The sequence below is a fragment of the Colletotrichum abscissum genome (assembly GCF_030869225.1).
Source record: "Colletotrichum abscissum strain IMI 504890 chromosome Unknown Scaffold_30.1, whole genome shotgun sequence".
In the NCBI taxonomy this organism is placed as follows: domain Eukaryota; kingdom Fungi; phylum Ascomycota; class Sordariomycetes; order Glomerellales; family Glomerellaceae; genus Colletotrichum; species Colletotrichum abscissum.
Window position 1 is genome coordinate 495,985 of NW_026850210.1, and position 20,005 is coordinate 515,989.

Here is a 20,005-nt window from a genome sequence, read left to right on the forward strand (position 1 = left end):
TCGAAGCCAACGTTGATGCGGGAAACTTATGTATCATTTCGATAGACGGATCACCATCTAAGCGTTTGACTCATCTCACTAAGTTTACAGTGAGACTGGGCCATATCTCATACGACGCAAGAAGCATTTTCACAGTGCAGACGTCCAACGAGATATCTTAATGTACTATCAGTGTGCTAGAAGTCTTGTGACTCGTATGAGCTAGTCTTCAACCTACCAAATCCTGAGTACTCAACAAATGCATCCATGGCAGAGGTGACCACATATCACTTGAAGCATTTACTGCCATCTGCTCGAAACATCTCTCCAAATCACACATGAGCAGCCGCGGATCCCTGTTTGCTCTCGACCCCAATATCCCTTCCAAGACGAGTGCCGGCATACTCAACTCTTCGAAGGCGTCTTTGCATTATTTCCTTCGTGGTTGACTCCGTCTACATTGACTTCGGCAGTGACAGAAGAAGAAGCCTGCTCCGTAATAGGACTCAATGGGAAGTCCGTACCCTGTGTGTCGGACGGTCCCGCAGCCAGTTGGGTCTGAGTTGGACCGACCGAGCTCGACTCTGAACCGCTTCTGGACCAGGGTATGACTTGTTGGGTGTCGTCCCTGGGAGGATGAGTGAAACGCCACCACCACAGAGCCACACAGGAACTGAAAAAGGTCGCAATAGCAGCTGATAGAAACCCGAGTATGATCAGGGGACTCGAGGGGCTTTTCTTATACTCGAACACGAGTAGTACGATGGGGCCGACAATGGCGGCAAGCGAGAACAAGACTAGTATCAATTGTGTAATCTGGCGCAAGTTGACCGAGTTTGCAACATAGTAACGAAACTTGCTCTTGTACTTCCCGAGGAAGTGTCGGAAACGTGTAGTCATATTGACGGAGAATTGAGCCCGTCTTTAAGAGTATGTTGGTATAGAAAAGTTACCCGTAAGGCTCGCTGTGAGATGCTGGGCTGAGGCTACCTTGGGTGAGAACTCTAGATATAGACCTGAAGTGTTCCAGCAAATGTTTCTGTAACTCCCATCCGCGTAGAGTCTCCTATTCGTCACAACAATCTTGCTTTGTTAATTGCTCCTGACTTGTTATGGCGCTTTTGTCGATATCGTTCCAAGACAAGTCTAGTGCTACCGCTTCTTCGACAGTTTATACATCTAGTTTCTAAAGAGGGATGGTCTTTCTGTCACCACAATCTAATTATCATCGTCGACGTTTGATGGTATGTGTCGAGCCCCAATCTGACCATTCCCTCTTGCTCTTTCATTGTTCTAACTGCAAGATTGTCGGAAGCCCTGCCGACGTGCGTCTTGAAGCGGATACATGTGGTCTCAATCACTGGACCATCCATGGCTTTCGCAAAATGCAAACAATGGACATCATGGTTTCAGTCTAAATCTCTGGACTAAGTAGATATTTCATCTGTGGTTCCCGTTGCATTGTACTCGTTCTGCACCTCAGGGCAGTGTGGAAATCGCCCGCAAGTTGCACCTTCAAGTAGACAAACAAACTCACTTTATGAAGTCTTCCCTTGACTTGAATGGACTGACTCGGTGCTCCACGAAACCGTCAAGGCCAAAAACAACGTGCGGGTGGACGTAGCAAATCTGCAGATACCCAAAAAAGACAAAAGAATAAGAACCCGAAGAATGACTTGGTCAATCGCGGTGAGGATTTGAGCCTCACGCGGGGGTCGAACCCGCAACCTTGAGATTAAGAGTCTCACGCTCTACCGATTGAGCTAGCAAGGCGGGTCTTGTTTGATGACTGTTGTGCCAAACTGATAGCCCATAATGGCTGTAGACCCGCCTGTGCTCCCCAGACACCGAGGACCCAGCGATATCTTTGAAGAAGCGAAAGGCGAAAGGGTTGGCACTGTGATGCGGAGTAGTGGAGGGCAAAAGTGTTGAAAATGATTTGAGTGCAACTAGATGAACCTTGTCATACGACGAACGATTTACCCCAATTGGAGAAATGGACTTTTTCGGTGAAGGCTGGCACAGGCCATTACAAAATGCTGTTAATTACAGCTGAGCTCCAACGCGCGATGCAACGTGAATATTGTGAACATGTTTGATATCGATGGAATCATCTATTAGGGCATGTCTTAGTTCGACAAGCGGAGGATGTACAACGAGGTTCGGCAAATGACCACTCTACTCCAATTAACAAGAATTAGCTAAGTCTCTACTACTCGGAATGCAAGATGCATCACAAGATACATCCAACATGAAGGTCATCGTGATGCCTTCCTTCAATCATCATGCTACACCTCAAACGCCCCGCTTAGAATAGGAACATCTCATTTCATACACATGATTCGTCATTGACTCTGGAAACAATCGTTCCCTGTTCACTTTGTCACCGTCGGAGTCCCATCTCCCAGCTCTGCCCTCGGCATCTCCCGCTCCGTGCTATCTAGCTCACTGACCGGGTGCAAATCGCTCCTAAGGGCAGAGTAAGATGGGAGATGCCGCGGGTCTGTAGGATGGCTGCTGAGAGAGCTCACATTGCCGTCCGAGTAGGTCGACATGTGGCGGGGGTCCATACTCATGGGCGAGCTGGGATGCTTCATGGAGTAATATGGTGAGTGCGGTGGAGGTGATGAAGAGGCGTAAGACTCGGGGACGGCTGTCGTCGCGTACGACGCTATAGAATATGTCAGTCTTGATCTGAATCTGAATTGGTGGATGTGGCGAAGACTTACCATGGGCTGGATCATACGGGTTAGGGCTGTGTGGTGCATATCCCATCTCAGGATGTTGGCTCGGGTGAGGGCTCTGGGCGGCGGACGGCTCCCACGCCGGCGGCTCACGTCTTTCGTTGCGCTTTCTGGCGTGCCATCCGCATCTCCAGATGATCGCAACAATAATACCAACAGCCACCGCAGCACCAATCGCGATGCCGACAATGGCCCCCGTTCCCAGACCTCCACCACCACCTCCAGAGGGCGACCCACTCGGAGCCGGCGTTGCTGTAGACGATGCCGATGCCGACGGCGTGGGTGTCACGGACTCATCCGGTAGGAACACTGCCCTCGAGCTGGCATTCGAACTCAGCGTCGCCGATATAAGATTCGTCTGCGGGCATAACCCATCGGGTTCCTGACATGGGTTCGTCGCGCAGCATCCGATAAAGGAGATGTCGTTTGTGCACGTCCAGAAGATCTCGCTCGGCGGTCTGGCATCGTCGCAGCCCTGGGCTGGTATGTTGGCGTAGCGGTCTGGGTTGAAGGCGGATATCCTCCTGTCCTTTGTTGGACACTTTCCGCTGCCATCGGCGCAGGGGTTTGTCGCGCAGCAGCCCAGGAACTCGACCTTGCTCCCTTCACAGATGTAAAAGTCGCCGCCTTTGGGACAGCTCAGGCCTAAGCTGGCTACCGCCATTATGCAAGTTTGGTGGATGTGAAGCTGTATATACCCAAATTCGGAAGCCCGGATTCGCTCTCGAGGTTCACAGCTTTGAGACCAAGCCTGTATGGTATATGAGAAAAAACAGCAGATGAGTTTAAGGAGACTTGAAAGGAGCACATGGTAATGCTACTTAAGACATAGGTATAAGATGTATATAAGCTCATAGGCGTAAGACTTGAGGGAGGGCCCGCTGCCAAAAGGTGTGACCAACGGCTCCGAGCCTGCATCATGCTGATCGCCGACTCGACCGGGCAACATCATTCGACATGTCGGACTAAGACGGGGCTTTCTGCTGAGGTACCTGCAAGCAGCCTTGGAAGCCTCGTCTTTCTTCTGCAGGCAGACAAATATTTGTCTTATTGTTGCAAGGGGAGTATGAGAGGGCGGTGGGAGGATACAGCCAAATTTCGCACTTGCGGGTCTCCACAGCCTCTTTTGGGGGCACAAAGCCAGGAAGCCTGGCTTCGCTTGGCATCTGGAGCTGAGCGACAGCCTCTTCTCTATCACCTGAAGGTTGATGGATGCAGTGTTTTCAAGCAGGCTGTGCTAGTTCTCTACGTATTGGAGTTGATTTGCATATGCTGTGCGTTTCTTTGGAATCTTTTACACAGAACCTTCTTTGGGTGTGTACGACCTCGGAGGCAATAAAATCGAGACACGGAGGGCCTAGGGACCACGATAATCTTGCTGTTGGTGCGTGCTACTTCTGTGCCGCATGATCTCATGAGACAGGTCAGGGACGAACAAGAGAACAATTATGCAAACAATGATCAAACGGGAAGGCCGTTGGTGGCAAGATGAAACTCTTGATGAGTGCATCTGCGGCGAGGTAGTCCTGTTGGTTAGGAAATTAGATGCAGCGTCGATTGGTGCATGTCTTGTTGGAACTTGGTGGTGTTGGTGTTGGTGGTGGTTGGGAGGCTGAGGCTTTGCACTATTTCCTGAAGGATCACCTGCGGAGTTCTTGGTCGCTCAGCTGAGAATGAGAGTGAGATAAGCCCATGTCGGCTTCTCAAAGCAATTCTTCAAAGCTAAAAATACGAAAGTCAGCGACGTAGGTTTGTCATGGTAGCAACCCCGATCGGGTGGGCTGTTGCTGACAGGATGACAGGATTCCACCAAGACACCAATTCCCGAGGATGCGGATTCGGATTCACTACTGTCTGTAGTACTGCATCGGCTCACTGTTGACAGCCTGCGATAGATAAGGAAACCCCATCGAAAAGTTTGAGTGCACTGAGGTGTTGCGATTGACATTATGAGGCAAAGAAGCGAGACTTGAGGTCAATAAACGAGACGAACCCGTAACTACAGCACCGGATTTTTGGGGGCAGAGTCGCATCGCAACCCGGCCATTTGATCGGGAATGAGATGGGTTCGAACACGTAACCGCATACTTTGCCCAACAAGCCCGTTGCCAACTCGTGTCCGCGCTTCTCCGTAGAGTCTAATTTCTCACTCATTGGAAAAGGCTGTACTGCCCCATAAGTGAGATGGCGATATCCGAGAAGAAGGAGGGTCGGGAAGGAAGCAGGATGGAAGGTGGGCTCATGAAGGAGTCTTGCTGACCGCCACGGTCCGGAGCCTCGGTGCTGCGCTGCCTGTGTTGGCTACACCATGATCGTGATCGTGACTGCACGGCTCGCTGGGCGGTGTCAGATTCTCTAAACTCTCTCGCTTTTCGAGCTGGCTTTTGCCACCAGTTATACTTCGATGGCAAAGATGATCGCAGAACGTTTTTTGTAGAGGGGGGCAACGAATGCTTTTCAATGTGTCTCGCAACCCCTTCGATCGCTACCATACTGTCAGACGGATTATTCGCTTGCCATCAGTGTATTAGGAATAGCCCTGGTTGGTTCCTGATCGTCTAGAAGGCTGGAAACACCTTGGATCAGTGGGGAGTGGTAATCAACCCCGCGAAACGAAACTACTGAACACCACGCGGAAACTGTTGCCATATTGTGCAATCAGCCCGAAGATCGTCGTGATGTTATGAGCCATGCGAAAAGTACCGGGGGTCAAGCCCGATGAAATTACCAGAAAAGGCAATTTCTCGGATGAGGGAGGAGGAGGGCGGCCTGGCGAGGATCTCCCGGCGGATGCCGTATGCTCGAAGACCCAGCGCGGAGGTAACGCAGCCATTAGTTCGAGACTTCCGGGCCGGGCCATGATCAATGGAGGGGGCCTCACGGCTTCGCAGTCACACTATCACACATAGTACACTGACTGGCCCGGCGTGGCTTAAGTTCGTCGGGCCTCCGAGACCGCATCACCCAACACTCCACCGATTCCGAGGCACAACTCTGGCTTCGTTGGGGAGGGCCCTACTCCGGATCCGGGCTTGAGCAACTTGAGCCGGTAGAGCCTTTCCAGCCGCGACTCTTGCAGGTTGTCTCACGGTGATTGCCGATTCAGTCTGACCCCTCCATTGAGCCCGTCACAGTGGTGAGAATCGGTACCGATTGCCGTGTCTCAAGTGATGAGCCCCCCCGGAGCTTGTGGGTACCAGCTCTCCGGAACCTTTGCACCCGCAAACGCAATCTCCGAATTCGCCAAGTGAGAGGTTCTATTTTGAAGAGGCTTGACATCAGACGATGGAAACATCATGACACGTACAAAGTGTGAAGGAGTAAAACCTCGTGGGTCTACAAACTCACGAGAACGCCGAGCAAACATCGCCGTTGATGGTAAAACGGCGACGGCGAGCGGGTTTGCACAATAGCCCGGTTCAAGAAAACTTCAAAAAATCGTCGCAACACATCGTCAACGTAAGCGATCCCGAGTATGGAGGTGCAGCATTGATCCTCTCGGACGGCGTTGAGAATCCTCTCAGACGGTCTTCGAGACTCGTGGCGGCGCCATAACCTATGGTTGACTGGCAACCCTCTCAACCAAGGTGGCAGCACTTCCTTCTGGTGACGACGGTGATGATCCGTGGCCGGGATGTGGAGAGTGCGGCCCCCATGCCCGGCGGAAGACCACCGAATCCTATTGTCTCCAACACCATCGCATCCGAAAGCCCTGCGGGGCACATGGGAATCAGTGCGCATCGGCGAGCTGGATGTCGTCCGAATAGCGAGAATAGAGCGAGTACACGTACGTGGGCAAGTCCTGTAGGATGATCCTCACGGCCAGCCAGCCACGGGCCACCAGAGGAATTCGCGCCGAAGACAAAGGCGAGGGCCAGCAACTTTGACCAGGCTCATAGGGAAACCAATGATGCCTCTGCGGGTATGTACCCATGCGTACATGTGTGCGAGCAAAGGGATCCGTGGCGGTGGGACATGCCGCCTTGGCTCACGGCCGGGGCTCGGTCCGGGCGGTCTCAACGACTTCAATGTTCTATCTAATATTCCTGGGCAACTAGAACTGAGGTAGCAATAAGGGGTGGAGAGCAACGGCCGTGATAGCGCTTCGGTCGTGTGGGTTGAACCATGGTGTGGTAGAACCCAGGCGCGCCAAGGGACCGGTCAACCAAGCGCTAGTTCAGGGACGTACAATGAAGGGCAAAGATCAGCCCAAAAAAAGAATAGGGATGGACACTCTCTGGGGCCTTGTGGCGTTACGTTAACTCTGTTCGGCTCTCGCTTTTTGGTGCGGGAAGCGATGTGCAGCGTTGGGAAACTAACTAGCAGCAGCACCCGCGCTCCCAAGACCTTTGAACCGTCTCGTTTCACGGACGTCCGGAGGCGCACGTCCATGTCCGGCGGTCTCTCCACGGGCGTCCGGGCGCGCCACGAACCGCCTCAGGTGAGCCGGTTGTCTAGGAGGGGAAAGCGAGTAAATAGAAACAATGGAGTTGTAAAGGAGACGTTTGTTGAGATTGAAATGTCATATTTAAGAACCTGGAATGCCAGCCTCGATACATCTCCTTTTCGAAACAATCCAGCAGAACTCAATCACTCACTTAGCCAATCGATCAACTCCTCGGTATCTCGACGATCCAACCCTCTTGACCAACACACCATCACCACCTCTCTCTAGTCAACACCACATTAACACTATTCAAAATGCCTGGCGTTACTTCTCAGTCTACCGGTTCCAAGTACGATGCCATTCCCGGCCCCCTGGGTTTGGCCTCTGCTTCCCTCGAGGGCAAGGTCGCTCTCGTGACCGGTGCCGGTACGTGACATCCCATCATCCAATGCTTCCCTTCCTGTCTCTCCTCATGAGAAGGTCGCCCTCGGGAGAGCTGCAACCGACAACCAGCAAGCTTCCTGGGGTGCATTATCAGGGTGGTCTGTTCGTCTGATCTCGAAACTCAACTAACACAAACACTATCTAGGCCGTGGTATTGGTCGTGAGATGGCCCTTGAGCTTGGACGTCGCGGTGCCAAGGTCATCGTCAACTACGCCAACAGCGCCGAGACCGCCGAGGAGGTCGTCCAGGCCATCAAGAAGTCCGGCTCCGACGCCGCTTCCATCAAGGCCAACGTTTCCGACGTTGACCAGATCGTCTCCATGTTCGCCGAGGCCAAGAAGATCTTCGGCAAGCTCCACATTGTCTGCTCCAACTCTGGTGTCGTCTCCTTCGGCCACGTCAAGGATGTCACCCCCGAGGAGTTCGACCGCGTCTTCTCCATCAACACCCGTGGCCAGTTCTTCGTTGCCCGCGAGGCCTACAAGAACCTCGAGGTCGGCGGCCGTGTCATCCTCATGGGTTCCATCACTGGCCAGGCCAAGGGTGTCCCCAAGCACGCCGTCTACTCTGGTTCCAAGGGAACCATTGAGACCTTCGTCCGCTGCATGGCTATCGACTTCGGTGACAAGAAGATCACCGTCAACGCTGTTGCCCCCGGTGGTATCAAGACCGACATGTACCGGTAAGTGCAAACTTCAACTTAGTTGCCTCACAGATCAAGAAGCTAACCCACTATTCAGTGATGTCTGCCGCGAGTACATCCCCGGTGGCACTGAGCTCGACGACGAAGGTGTCGATGAGTACGCCGCGGGCTGGTCTCCCATGCACCGTGTCGGTCTCCCGATCGATATTGCCCGTGTCGTCTGCTTCCTGGCTTCCCAGGACGGCGAGTGGATCAACGGAAAGGTCCTCGGCATCGACGGTGCCGCCTGCATGTAAACTACCAATATCATACCTAATGTAGTAATCGGAGTAATGGGCATCGGACGGGGATACTAGATTGGATCATGTACATTTTAGATTTATGACATGGGATATAATGAATAAAGACATATGCCCCATAACAAACAAACTATCAGAGTGTCCTGCCCTCTGTGCACCTTTCTATCTTAGTATAGCATAGACTTACTAGCCTAGTTATCTCCAGTGAGCGCCTTTGACTTTTTGACACTTGTTTTCTCCCATGAGCTGAATTTGCTTTGCAATATTTAACCATACCAATAGACGACAATTTGGATAGGCTCGAGACTTTAAACCTCAAGAGTTTCCTGCGGCAGTCGTCGTAGCTAACTTTCGCAACCGCCCCACCACGGCAACAAATCGCAAGGTTCGGGCCGCTCATCCTTCTGAAACCTCCTGTACTCCGTACGAATGTTCGGCATCCTCTATACGAGCTCTGTACTCGTATTTCTGTCTGAAGTTACCGATGGATAATTGTTCTATAGCAGACTGCCTTGCGTGACCAAGAAACAAATGCCTGGACAGGCTCGAACTGTTGCTGCTTGGTAGAAACTAGACTTGCATTCTCGAAAACCATGACAAGATAGTCCGCTGCCTCGTTTCCCGGATCGAGTATCCAGGCAATGCAAGTGCTCGTTCCCCAACGGTATGTTGGACATTAGATCTCAAAGTAGAGTACGGATACTAAGTCGGATTCGCAACAGGCGAGGTTGACCAATTTTCGCAATTTCTCTATACCTAAATGCCCACATTGAGTTTGCGCGATTGACAAAAAGGTGAAGGGCATAGGCACTACCCGAAACTCTTTGAATTCCCCGGGAGAACCGGTAGCTGCGGTGAATGATCGACACGGACAAGCCCGTTAACTTCTTTCTTAGAGTTCTATGGTTGTGGTTCTACCGTCTCCATTCCCCTGACGCGTGAGTCCTAGAGTACTATATCCTAGATGAGGACTGCTAGCCGTAACCTTGAAGCTGGTAAAAAGTGTCCGTGTTGCTGGCAGTTTGACCAACAGTTCGCAGATAGAGTTTGATAAGATGGTTCGTGTGGTGGTCTAAAAAGAATGCGATCGTCGTGAGCTTGACTCGTACAGGGCAAAAACAGCCTGTTCTTGGGAAACCGAGGCGCTGCACAAGTCATGCGCTTATGAGGCGAGAGCAAGGAGGATATTACCGATAGTCATGACACCGGGTAACCATTCTGTATGAAACCCGATTCTCCCGGTCTTTGAATACTTAATACATCTAAAGGCAGCTTGATTTTGCGATTATCATTCCACCACACTCAACCTATACGCTCTTTACAACAACTAGCCAGTCTTTACCAGCCTGTAAACCCAATTCCAAAATGCACGCCGCCTCTATTCTCGTCGTTGCCCTCTCGGCCGTCGCCATGGCTGCCGACAAGCCCAAGCGCGATTGCAGACGCGACAGATCCCACCCCGGCCGCGGCTGGTACTGGATTGTCGAGGGCGACACCCTCAACGAGATCGCTGCCGACTTCGGTTCCACCGCCAACATCATCGCCGCCATGAACGGCATCCCCAACCCCGACTCCATCCCGGCCTGGAAGACCATCGTTGTCCCTTGCCCTCCTTAGATCGACCAGCCTAGATCGATGGATAGCCTGCGATACAACACCGACTCATCGCAAACGAATTTCACTACTGCCAGCAATTCAAGAACTCTGGTCGACGGCCAAGTCAAAGCTTAGGACAGCGCTCAGATAATGCATAATCAAAAAGTTCAGAGCCCATACGACCCGCTCGAGTGATTCAGTAATTCGTCTCGGTTTTGTCACAAATAGACGCATTCAGAAATAATTGAAAGCTTGAACCATTTTAGAAGGGTCTGGGTACCTTTAATAAAACAGAACTATACATCAAGGCTATGTGCTGCCTTTCCGGCGATCTATAGGCTTCATCTCGAACTCGCCTACGCTCTTTGAAATGTCTGTCTCTATGGATCCATTGTGATGTCCGGTTTGAGGTCGAGGTGTGTATTCAACGCTCACCTCAGTAGTCCATGTGATACCGCCTCTTCCACTAGCATTGCTTCCTTGCTGGCCCGAAACCAGTATGCTGCTGTCACTCGAAGCATCCTGATCTCTCGGCTCTGCTCTTGTCGCCGTCACAGTACTCCGATTATAAAATCTTCCGCTTGTATCCCCTGTCTTGACGTATGCTCCAGCTCCCGGCGAGGACTCTGTTCGTTTCCGGACTTGGCGGACGAAACCACGGAGAACTGGTATGGATGCTGAGATAATAGTGACGTTCGGTTCTGCCATAGACCATACCCAGTAGACTGCTTGGTTGTATAGATCTGGCAAAGTAATCGACGTTAGCGCATGCTAGTTTTCAAAACGATATGAACCACTTACAATCAGGAGATCTCACGTTGATCAGCATGTAGCCCTGGACAGCTTTCATAGCCCCTGTAACACCTGCTAGGATCCCCATACTTAAAGCCACGGCCACACTTATTCTCTCTGACTGTTTCATTTGTAGGTTGAAGATCATCTTCCATGGTAAAAGAGCAAGAGCAATGTCGCACATCGCCGAGTATACTGCAGTAGACAGATCAGAAACGGATACCACTGCCAGACATGGTGATGACTCACATGCACTGAAGACAGTGAAAGCTACCGACTGGTCTAATCGCCAGCACCTATCCCCTCCGATATGTCCTAGGTCTGGTGCACCGCAGATAGCCTGCCATGTTGCGATGATATGTATCGCAAATTGCAGGTTCATCGTAATGATAACGCCCCATATGAGCTTTGCTTCCCAACCCCCGGGCATCAACCGCAACAGTGTGATTCCAAACGATGTCTTCGTCAGCCCTAGAGCGACAGATTGAAGGTTATGGTGCGTTCGGGCAATAGTGATCTTCAGCAGGTTTCCTCGAATAAGAAACACAGCCATCAACCAGGACACGTTTGCTGACGCTAGAAGCAAGAAGAACCATCCTGCAACGAGCACCCAGTCGTCTGTTTGGAGCCCGATTCCGGTATTTCGAAGCCGACTGTAGACTCGGAGGGCGAGGAAGACAGTCGATAGGAAGAGCATCTAAAGATCGAGAAGTTTGTCAGAATAGGTGTTCAACTCAAAGCAAGCTACCTCGGACCCTCAGTCTAGCAAATTTGACTTACCACCCATGTGGTTGCATGGACAAGCACCGAGAGATCGCTGTTGGCCCACGCCATGACCACAGCGAGCAGATGGAGATCTGAGCAGGTCGTTTAGACCACCGAGATTCTTTTAAAGCCCATCGTGAGTCCGAAGCGGAGGTCTGTCTCAGGAAGTCTGACCCAGATTTGGACCATGGTAGGAAGTTAAGTAGGCCAGGATGCCCGTCCGCAAGCTATTGCGCAGGCTCTCTAGAGTGCATGCGGAGTTGCTTACCAAGATCTACTCCCAGGACCTCATCCTGTAGACCGAGTCATATCGTGATGTTAATCTTGGCCGGGCATTGCGGAGCTATGAGCCGACCCTTGTAGGGTCTCTTGGCAAGGTCCGCATAGAAGCCATATCAAGCAAAGTCCGAGGAGGCATCCGTAATTGTATGCGCCGTTGCGGCGCAGTTCTGTCTGCTACGGTCTTCGACCAACGACAAACTGCAGTATTCATCCGCCTCCAGGGTCCTGGGTACCATTCCGCCTTGGCAGAAATTCGTAAAGACCTGAAATCATCCCGCTGCATACAAGCGACATTGCGTTTCATAATCGCTAAAGAGCCAATCGAGGATTTCTACGCTGTGCCGCATGTACGCCCCGAATAAAGATACCATTGACCAAAGAACTGAAGATGCGAGACCGAGCTGTTCCAGGGACTGGTGGATGATGAGTTGAGCTTATCCGGAACGATGGTCCAAAGACCTATTTTGTGATATCCTCCGTGCCGCGTATTGGTCCCGATGTCTGACTGGTGGCTTCGGTGGCTTCGATGCCAACGGCCTGCGGTGTTTCTGCACATACATATCGCAAAGCGGATTTCAGGCCTGGAGAATGGAGAGATTACTGACGAAGTAAGGCGGATGCATCCCTAACTGTTATTGGGCATGCTTCAAGTAAATAAAGACTCGCGGCCCGGCGTTCTTACCACAGAGAAGGCCGTAGTATTAGCACCAGACCACACTCTCCCTCACTTTCTTTGGGTGTTTTTCACCCGAGACATTCATTTGTCCCCCATGGTTCTCAAGAAGTATCTTGGCATAGCTGCCTTACTGGGCCTCTTCGACCAGGCCTTAGCTCAGCTAAACACCACATCATCTGGGTTCAAAGCTGTAAGTTCTCTTATTGACGGGGCATCTCTGCTCTCGGTTGCAACGGATCTGCAGCGCCTTGCTTTTGCATGTCGGACACTGATTGAACTTGAAAGTGCGATGCCCTCTTTGATGCCGGGCTTGGGGATATTCTCGTCTTTCCGACCGACATCGCCTACACTGAGAGTACCTCGACATACTATTCGTCAGAGAATCGTCGACTTCGACCCTACTGTATCGTTCAGCCGCGCTCGACCGAGCATGTTTCCTCCACCATCAAGGCTCTGGGTGGCGTGAGCGGTGCCGGGAACTGGGACGTAGCTATTCGCTCTGGTGGTCATAGTGATTACGACAACAACGCTGCTCACCGAGGTGTCACTATCGATCTCACATTTTTCAACTCTACTGAGCTTGTCAAGAGCAGGTGTTTCAATGGTACTGCTGATTGGATAGGCCGAAGCGTCCTGACCAAGGTAAGTAAGATTCTGTCATGATTTTGTAGAATGACGAGCTAATACCGGGAAGAATATCGCACAGATCCGCCCTGCTGCCCGTTGGGGAAATGTCATGACCTACCTCGAGCCATACAATTTAGGAGTTACAGGTGGACGATCTGGCCACGTCGGCGTTGGTGGCCTGCTCGTGTCTGGCGGCGCTTCCTACCACACGCAGCTTTATGGCTTTTCATGCGACAATGTAGTCGGCTATGAGGTCGTCCTCGCCGATGGATCGATAATCGAGGCTAATACAGAGGAGAACGCAGATCTCTTCAAGGCTTTGAAGGGAGGCGGAAGCAACTTGGGTATTGTCACTCGTTTCGACCTCAGAACCTTCACCGTACCCCCTACTGGCGCCTATGGTGGCCTACTCTTTGCGTCCTGGAGCGACTTGAATGTCGTGATTGACCAGTTTGTCAGCTATGCCAGCTCAATCGGTTCCGGCAGTCCCGACCACGAATTTGTCGTCTATCGGTCCGACGCCGGCAACCTGGCTGTGATGGCCATGGCAGTCAGCACTGATGGCAACGAGAACTCGACGACATTTGCCCCTTTCAATGACATTACTCTGACAAGGGACGTGAGATCTAAGCAACCTCTCAGTAAGATTGCGGCGACCATTGCCGATACCGGTGGATCGCATTACATCCCTTTCTCTCTGTCCCTTCAAGCCACTGCGGAAATTATGAACAAAGCTGCCGAAATCTTCGTGGCTTTGACACAAGTGTTCGATGCCACCAGTGTTCCAGTTTCCGTCAATTTTGTTTTCCAACCCCTCCCGAAGAACCTCGCCGCCGTCACGCCCGGTAACAACATACTAGGCTTCGACGAGAACCTACCCTCGGACTCAATTCTCTTTGAGGCTAGAGGCACCCTAGCAGCTACTGATGCAGAGTATGGAGGCGTTGTTGAGAGTATGATGGGTAGGGCTATCGAGGAACTCAGAGCATACTCAGCTTCATTTGAAGGCCACTCGACCTTTCTATACATGAACTATGCCAACCCAGAACAAGACGTCATTGGATCGTATGGTGCAGAGAATGTACAATTTTTGAAGGATGCGGCTGCGAAGTACGACCCGAATGGCTTTTTTCAGTATCGGGTTTCCGGGGGGTGGAAGGTCAGCCGGATATGAGCATCCGTCGACGAGGGGTTTATGCGGGGGTCTCGTTTCTTAGCTACTCTTGAATTAATGGGCGGAGTGAATGTAATCTGAGATTATGTCTCAAACTCGCACGCCTCGAAGAATACCCTTGCTCTTGTGTGAAGTGAATGTTGTCTTCAATGTATAAATGATGATGGTGAAGGAATAGTTCCCTCCTTTTGTGCGTGCAGCCAATCTTTTGCTGAAACATCGAATTTCACATGATTCTTACGTTGCAGATGCTCTCCACACATATGAAGGTCCTGGCCGCCTGAATACATGTAGCAATTCTCTCAATCTTGTGGTTGGCCTTTACATGACCAGACAAACCATTGTTCTCGCTGTGATATAATGGAAGATGAGAGACACAGTGTATAAAGGCACCTAGAACAGAATAAACGGCGTCTATTCGATGCCGGAACCCTTACTGATTCCCGAGAGCAGACCCCCTGACAGGAATACCTTTCAGTGTTCTGATTCCAGAAGAGAGTATGGCCGTGTACAACTGGCGGCCGTAGTTCCGACTGCAGTATTGATGTCGACCGATACAAGCACTGTTCGGACTCACGTTACTATGACTGACGAGCCCCAACTGGAAGTAAAGGCGACCGACGTACCCGAGAACGCTGCTGGTGTCGAGGAGAATTGTTGATGCCCAGCTTGCGTTGGCGGTTTATCCCTTAAGGTACTTGCTGAAAATGACACTACAGGCGCGAGGGGCGTGAGCAATCCACACTCCATGAAAATATTCCCTGGCCATAAAACAAGAATTCATGTCCTTTAGCAAGTAAGAGTCTGTCCAAATAGTAGAGAAAGCTTTGCTGCGAGACAAACGCATTCATAGACATATCTTGGTCGAGATTGCAAGTACAAGGTAGGTATGATAACGCCAGGAGGCGCACGCTTCTTGCAGTGCGGCTTCCAAAACAAGGAGTCAAGCAATGCCCCCACTTGAGCCGCCAGTTGTGACAATTACCAGAGTTACCTTAGAGCCCGTCTCTTGTTAAATCAAAGCACAATGTGAGCAAACGTAGGGGGCATTCATCAAAGACGCGCAAGGACCAGCAAGGACCTAGGAGGTTAAAATCGTCCTCATTATTAGTAGGCTGTTTTTAATTTCGTCAGTGTCTTTGTCTGCTTGAGGCGGGCAGTGCGTTGTAATCTACTGTCACAGAAAGGAAAGACGGCAAAACTGCCGGCCATGATGATGCTGCCAACAGCAGTTTAAACGCGATGCCCATGTTTGTTACATGCAACTCTGATTCCTACTGAGATGCAAACCAGGTAGGTAATAACCAGGTAAATGCAGAAGGCCAAGCCAAGCTGAGAAGGCGTGTACCCTCGAAGGTGTTGCTAGGAGTTGCTAGGAGGAGTAGGACTAAAAGAACTACGGCTATGTGTTGCAGACCGATAAATAAAACCATTGCGCAGAATACCGCAAACACCACGCCGCTTCCTTCAACACCGCCCTCCAGGCATCTTGATTCCTCGCTGTTTTGACTCCTGTGTTGGTAATAGATATCGTCGGCTTGGTGTTGCTTTTGGCACCGGCACCTTGACGGCGTGCGACATTACTACCATTCGTATTCTCGTCGCACGTCGCAGTTCGGCGAGGGATGCTAGAACTTTCGAAAGAACGCCCAGGAACATGATCTACGAGTAAGGGATCAAAGACGTTGGGGTCTAAGGAACTTATTTCCCGCCCGCTGCCGCGCAGATCCACATCAAAGTATCATGGCTCGCGCCGTATTTCCCCGCACTTTTCCCTATTAGGAACATGTTCCAACTTCCGAGCCCATCGAGGTGCATTCGCCATCATTTCTCCAATAGTGATCCTGGGCAGAACCTAGTCGATTCTTGCATAACACGCAGCTTTCTGCCATTCCGTGGTTGATCTCTAAGGCTAGCCAGGCAAGCTCAAGATTATGCTTTCCTCTACTCTGTAAAGAAAAGACTGGATTTGAAAGCAACAAGAGGCTAGCGACCAAGTCGTGAAGAGCACTATAAAACTATCAGTTCCAACTCAAGCTACTTAGTATTTCTCATTACAATCAGCTCAGTTAAAAGTTGTCCGCTTCACCCTAACAATTTGATCATCTACGAATAGCATCGAATTATAGATCACCATGGCTATTATTGCTGTTGCAGGCGGCACGGGGGCGGTAGGCAAGACTATCGTCGAGGGCATCGTTGCTCACGGCGGCCACAAAGTCTTCGTTCTCTCAAGAACGGTCAGTGTTTACGGGATCATCTATTCCGTATCATCACGGTATTTACTGACACTCGATTGTACAGAGCCGAGAACCAAAGGATGGGGTACAATTTCTCGCTGTTGATTATCAGGACGTGGAAGGAATCAGCAAGATCTTGCAAGAGAACCAAATTGGCACCGTCATTTCCGCTATGGGTGTTGTCACGCCGCAGACCAACCAGGCTCAAATTAACCTGGTCAAAGCATCGAACACGTCCAGCTCGACGCGCCGCTTCATCGTCAGTGCCTATGACATGCTACACACCAGGGAGTATGGCCATGCCTCTCTGTCAACCTAATGACATGTAGATGCTAACAATGACCTAGCCAAATTTCGCATTATCCTCTCGCTCAATACGCTTTTGAGGCAATTGAAGAGCTCGATAAGACAAATATCGAGTATACTCGAGTTGTGAACGGCTTCTTCTTGGATTATTTTGGCATGCCACACTACAAGACGCATCTCCACCCATGGGTCAACTTCGTCAACTTGGAGAAGAAGTGGGCTGTCATTCCTGGTGACGGCTCAGCCAGGGCCAATTTTATCACAACGCAGGATATGGCGAAGTACATTGCTCGCCTGGTAGGTCTTGACAAGTGGTCCAAAGTGAGCAGCATTGTAGCCCAGAACCACTCGATATCTGAGATACTCGAATTGGCAGAGAAGACACGAGGTGAGGTGTTGAGGTCTGCCTGATTCCCGAATTCGTACTGACAGAAACTTGCACACAGGTCCCGGATTCAGGGTTGCTTATGATGACTTGGAGAAGCTCAAGTCAGGGAAGATTTCCTTCATTAAGGACTTCCCTGATTTCGAGCTCAGTCGCGAAGAGTCGGAGGCCCTGTTTGCAAAGGTTCACTACTATGCTGGCATCGGGAAGTTTCTTGTTCCTACCGAAGACACTTTGAACTCTAAGTTCCCGGACATTGTTCCGACAACGGCTGCTCAAGTCTTTGATGAGTCATGGAAAGGTAAATGAGACAGTGGCGTGCAGTGAGTGGTGAAGCTTGGTGTCAGTAATCGAGGGAGAGGGCAAGTTGTCTAGTTTGTTGAGCAGTTCTCCCCTGAAATCAATTGATATATACGTTTCGCCCGACCTTCAGTAGGGTACGCATCAACTTGATCAACTCTTTTCCACCAGTCCTGGCATATTGCCCACGTTGTTCTCACACAACCTCCTGTATTCTCTTGCAGACCTCCATCGCATACTGAGCTCATCCAAGAAAGTTGTTAAACTCAGTACATCAGATTGGCTACTGTCTCCATCCTCTGAGAGCCGGTGGAGGTTGGAGGATGCATTATACACCCCATCAAGTATGAACGGCGATATGATACCTAAATTTCCGATAGGATCATTACCGTCGAATAACTGGTTGTAGAGTGCTTTCGAAATGTTTCGTATGTCCAGACTCGCCTGCCAGACAAGTCTTGCTGAGCATTTCTCTATCTTCTCCATTTCACGACTCTCTGATTTGTCACCGTGATGGGGCTTCAGTAGGTATGTGCCGTCTGGGGTAACCTTTGCCCGCAAGGTGAGCTTTTTGACGCAGAGGAACAGAGCCGAGCGAGCGGCGAAGCGAGGTCCGATCAGTCGAAGAGTGAGGTCGGTGCCGGTCAAAGATTTTGACTCCTGGTCGACAGTATCGATCCAACTCAGAATTTTCCTTGAATGGCTGATGATATCGTCAATATGAACCTGATCGAGTGTGCCCTCAATGCGAGATAGTATAAGTGCGCTGTCAATCAGGAGGGCGGCTTCGCAGAGTCGTGAGAACCCTGAGTGTTCTGCAGAGACTACTGGCTGCCAGTCGTACTCATGGTCCCCGACTACATCATAGTCGAGGGATTCCTGTTTCGAATTGATCATGAGCAAACGAAATACAGCACTATTCATGGCCAAGTGCTCGTAAACAAGTACTAACCCAACTGTCGTCATGCATCGGGAGTTTAATGTGTTCCTGAGCTCTTGATATTGCACATGGACTCTTGCTTCCGACAGACATAAGTCTATCAAGGATAAAGACGGCCCACCATGATCTCCTTCTTTCTTCCTCGTCCGTTTCGAACCATTGTATCTGTCCAGTTAATGCCAGTTTCACCATGAATAAACGCTGTGAGACCGTCAAAGAATCCGAAGTACTTACAGGCTTTCTCAGCGCAACGGTGTCTACTGACCCATGGAAAACTGTTTCTCTTGTTGCCCAGGATACGCCCACAAGCTCAATGTACCGAGTGCATAATCCAATACTCATCCAGGCAGCAGGGTAGACCGCGTGGCAATATTCGTAAAGTGCGACAAGGATCATTGCCTGAAGAACTGGCAGGGACACAACCCCTCTAGCTACGAGCGTGTCCAAAAGTCCTTTGGTCTGTTTATACAAGTAGCTGCAAGTGTTGTCGTCGGGGTCGGATGTCATGAGTCTCATTGCCAGAGCAAGCGCGACTATATCCGGCTCACAATTTTCAGAGAATGGAGCTGCCAATCGCTTCTTGGCGGATATGAACCGAAACCAGATGTGAATGGTCTTGAAATACTCGTCGCAGGAGTTTTTGACCTTGTCGCTTTCATTGACGAGCGATAGGATAGCCTTTCAGTTATCCATGATATTAGATATTCAACCATGTGTGAACTAAGCTGTGAGCCTTACCTCAGGTATTGAGAAATTTGGTCGGTACAGTTCTTCAAGCAACGCCTCAGTATGGAATCGATCGCCGTCGAGAAAAGCCGAAGCTGGAAAGGCACCCTTGATATGTACAGGTAGGGATTGTGTCTCCCTACGCAGGGCGCGTAGCGGAGGTCGACTATTCTGATCATCAATGATATGCATTTCATCCGATGGCGTCAGCATAAGCACTTCGTCCTGTTCGTTGGGAATATGGCAACGGTTGAAAAATTGTTTCTCAATCGCATCTACTCGAGCTTGTAGAGCGGCGAAGTCCACTGCACTAGGTGGGCGATCGGACTCATGTTGTGAGCCATGAAGTCGACGAAGTTGATGGGGGCGATCATCGCTAGGAACCTCATCGTCGCGCCGCCTTTTGTCGCCCGTTCTGACTATTGTCTTGCTCTCGAGCGGCATAGCGAAATGACTACAAGATGTAGTGCAATTGACGTCGCGCTGATGTAGTTGCTCCGGAGAAAGGGAGGAACTACAGGGTAAATAACCGGCACTCCGTGGCTGTGGCGTCAAAGGGAACAGGCGATTGCGCACCAGCCACGGCCGACCTAGGGTGTCTCGAGAACTGTGGCTTGACAATATCGGACTCAAAGTGTGTTCGCATTGAGTTCTTTTCCTCTCTCCTTTCCTCCGTCTTAGAAATTCTCAAAAATCCGA

The 20,005-nt window shown here is 50.8% G+C and overlaps 9 protein-coding genes across 9 annotated transcripts; 4 read left to right on the forward strand and 5 right to left on the reverse strand.

Annotated features, from left to right (window-relative positions):
* Nucleotides 1-384: 384 nt before the first annotated feature.
* CABS01_11283 (uncharacterized protein) lies at nt 385-879 on the reverse strand (the record flags this gene model as incomplete). Its single annotated transcript, XM_060544638.1, has 1 exon — nt 385-879. One exon carries the CDS (start codon nt 877-879, stop codon nt 385-387), a length of 495 nt encoding a protein of 164 aa, XP_060397886.1.
* A 1,475-nt stretch (nt 880-2,354) lies between these two features.
* On the reverse strand, nt 2,355-3,387 carry CABS01_11284 (uncharacterized protein; the record flags this gene model as incomplete). The annotated part of the gene is made up of 2 exons (XM_060544639.1): nt 2,355-2,650; nt 2,709-3,387. 2 exons carry the CDS (start codon nt 3,385-3,387, stop codon nt 2,355-2,357), a joined length of 975 nt encoding a protein of 324 aa, XP_060397887.1.
* Nucleotides 3,388-6,281: 2,894 nt separating this feature from the next.
* Nucleotides 6,282-8,494, forward strand: CABS01_11285 (short chain dehydrogenase; the record flags this gene model as incomplete). The annotated part of the gene is made up of 6 exons (XM_060544640.1): nt 6,282-6,456; nt 6,550-6,645; nt 7,019-7,164; nt 7,446-7,536; nt 7,700-8,237; nt 8,296-8,494. The coding sequence occupies 6 exons, from the start codon at nt 6,282-6,284 to the stop codon at nt 8,492-8,494; spliced, it is 1,245 nt and encodes a 414-aa protein (XP_060397888.1).
* A 1,368-nt stretch (nt 8,495-9,862) lies between these two features.
* Nucleotides 9,863-10,114, forward strand: CABS01_11286 (uncharacterized protein; the record flags this gene model as incomplete). Its single annotated transcript, XM_060544641.1, has 1 exon — nt 9,863-10,114. The coding sequence occupies one exon, from the start codon at nt 9,863-9,865 to the stop codon at nt 10,112-10,114; it is 252 nt and encodes an 83-aa protein (XP_060397889.1).
* Nucleotides 10,115-10,402: 288 nt separating this feature from the next.
* On the reverse strand, nt 10,403-11,719 carry CABS01_11287 (uncharacterized protein; the record flags this gene model as incomplete). The annotated part of the gene is made up of 4 exons (XM_060544642.1): nt 10,403-10,836; nt 10,895-11,080; nt 11,135-11,582; nt 11,666-11,719. 4 exons carry the CDS (start codon nt 11,717-11,719, stop codon nt 10,403-10,405), a joined length of 1,122 nt encoding a protein of 373 aa, XP_060397890.1.
* A 983-nt stretch (nt 11,720-12,702) lies between these two features.
* On the forward strand, nt 12,703-14,409 carry CABS01_11288 (FAD binding domain-containing protein; the record flags this gene model as incomplete). The annotated part of the gene is made up of 3 exons (XM_060544643.1): nt 12,703-12,798; nt 12,894-13,250; nt 13,303-14,409. 3 exons carry the CDS (start codon nt 12,703-12,705, stop codon nt 14,407-14,409), a joined length of 1,560 nt encoding a protein of 519 aa, XP_060397891.1.
* Nucleotides 14,410-15,683: 1,274 nt separating this feature from the next.
* Nucleotides 15,684-15,842, reverse strand: CABS01_11289 (uncharacterized protein; the record flags this gene model as incomplete). The annotated part of the gene is made up of 1 exon (XM_060544644.1): nt 15,684-15,842. The coding sequence occupies one exon, from the start codon at nt 15,840-15,842 to the stop codon at nt 15,684-15,686; it is 159 nt and encodes a 52-aa protein (XP_060397892.1).
* A 702-nt stretch (nt 15,843-16,544) lies between these two features.
* CABS01_11290 (uncharacterized protein) lies at nt 16,545-17,649 on the forward strand (the record flags this gene model as incomplete). The annotated part of the gene is made up of 4 exons (XM_060544645.1): nt 16,545-16,649; nt 16,714-16,940; nt 16,997-17,343; nt 17,402-17,649. The coding sequence occupies 4 exons, from the start codon at nt 16,545-16,547 to the stop codon at nt 17,647-17,649; spliced, it is 927 nt and encodes a 308-aa protein (XP_060397893.1).
* Nucleotides 17,650-17,793: 144 nt separating this feature from the next.
* CABS01_11291 (uncharacterized protein) lies at nt 17,794-19,750 on the reverse strand (the record flags this gene model as incomplete). The annotated part of the gene is made up of 4 exons (XM_060544646.1): nt 17,794-18,519; nt 18,593-18,745; nt 18,815-19,258; nt 19,319-19,750. The coding sequence occupies 4 exons, from the start codon at nt 19,748-19,750 to the stop codon at nt 17,794-17,796; spliced, it is 1,755 nt and encodes a 584-aa protein (XP_060397894.1).
* Between the last annotated feature and the right edge of the window lie 255 nt (nt 19,751-20,005).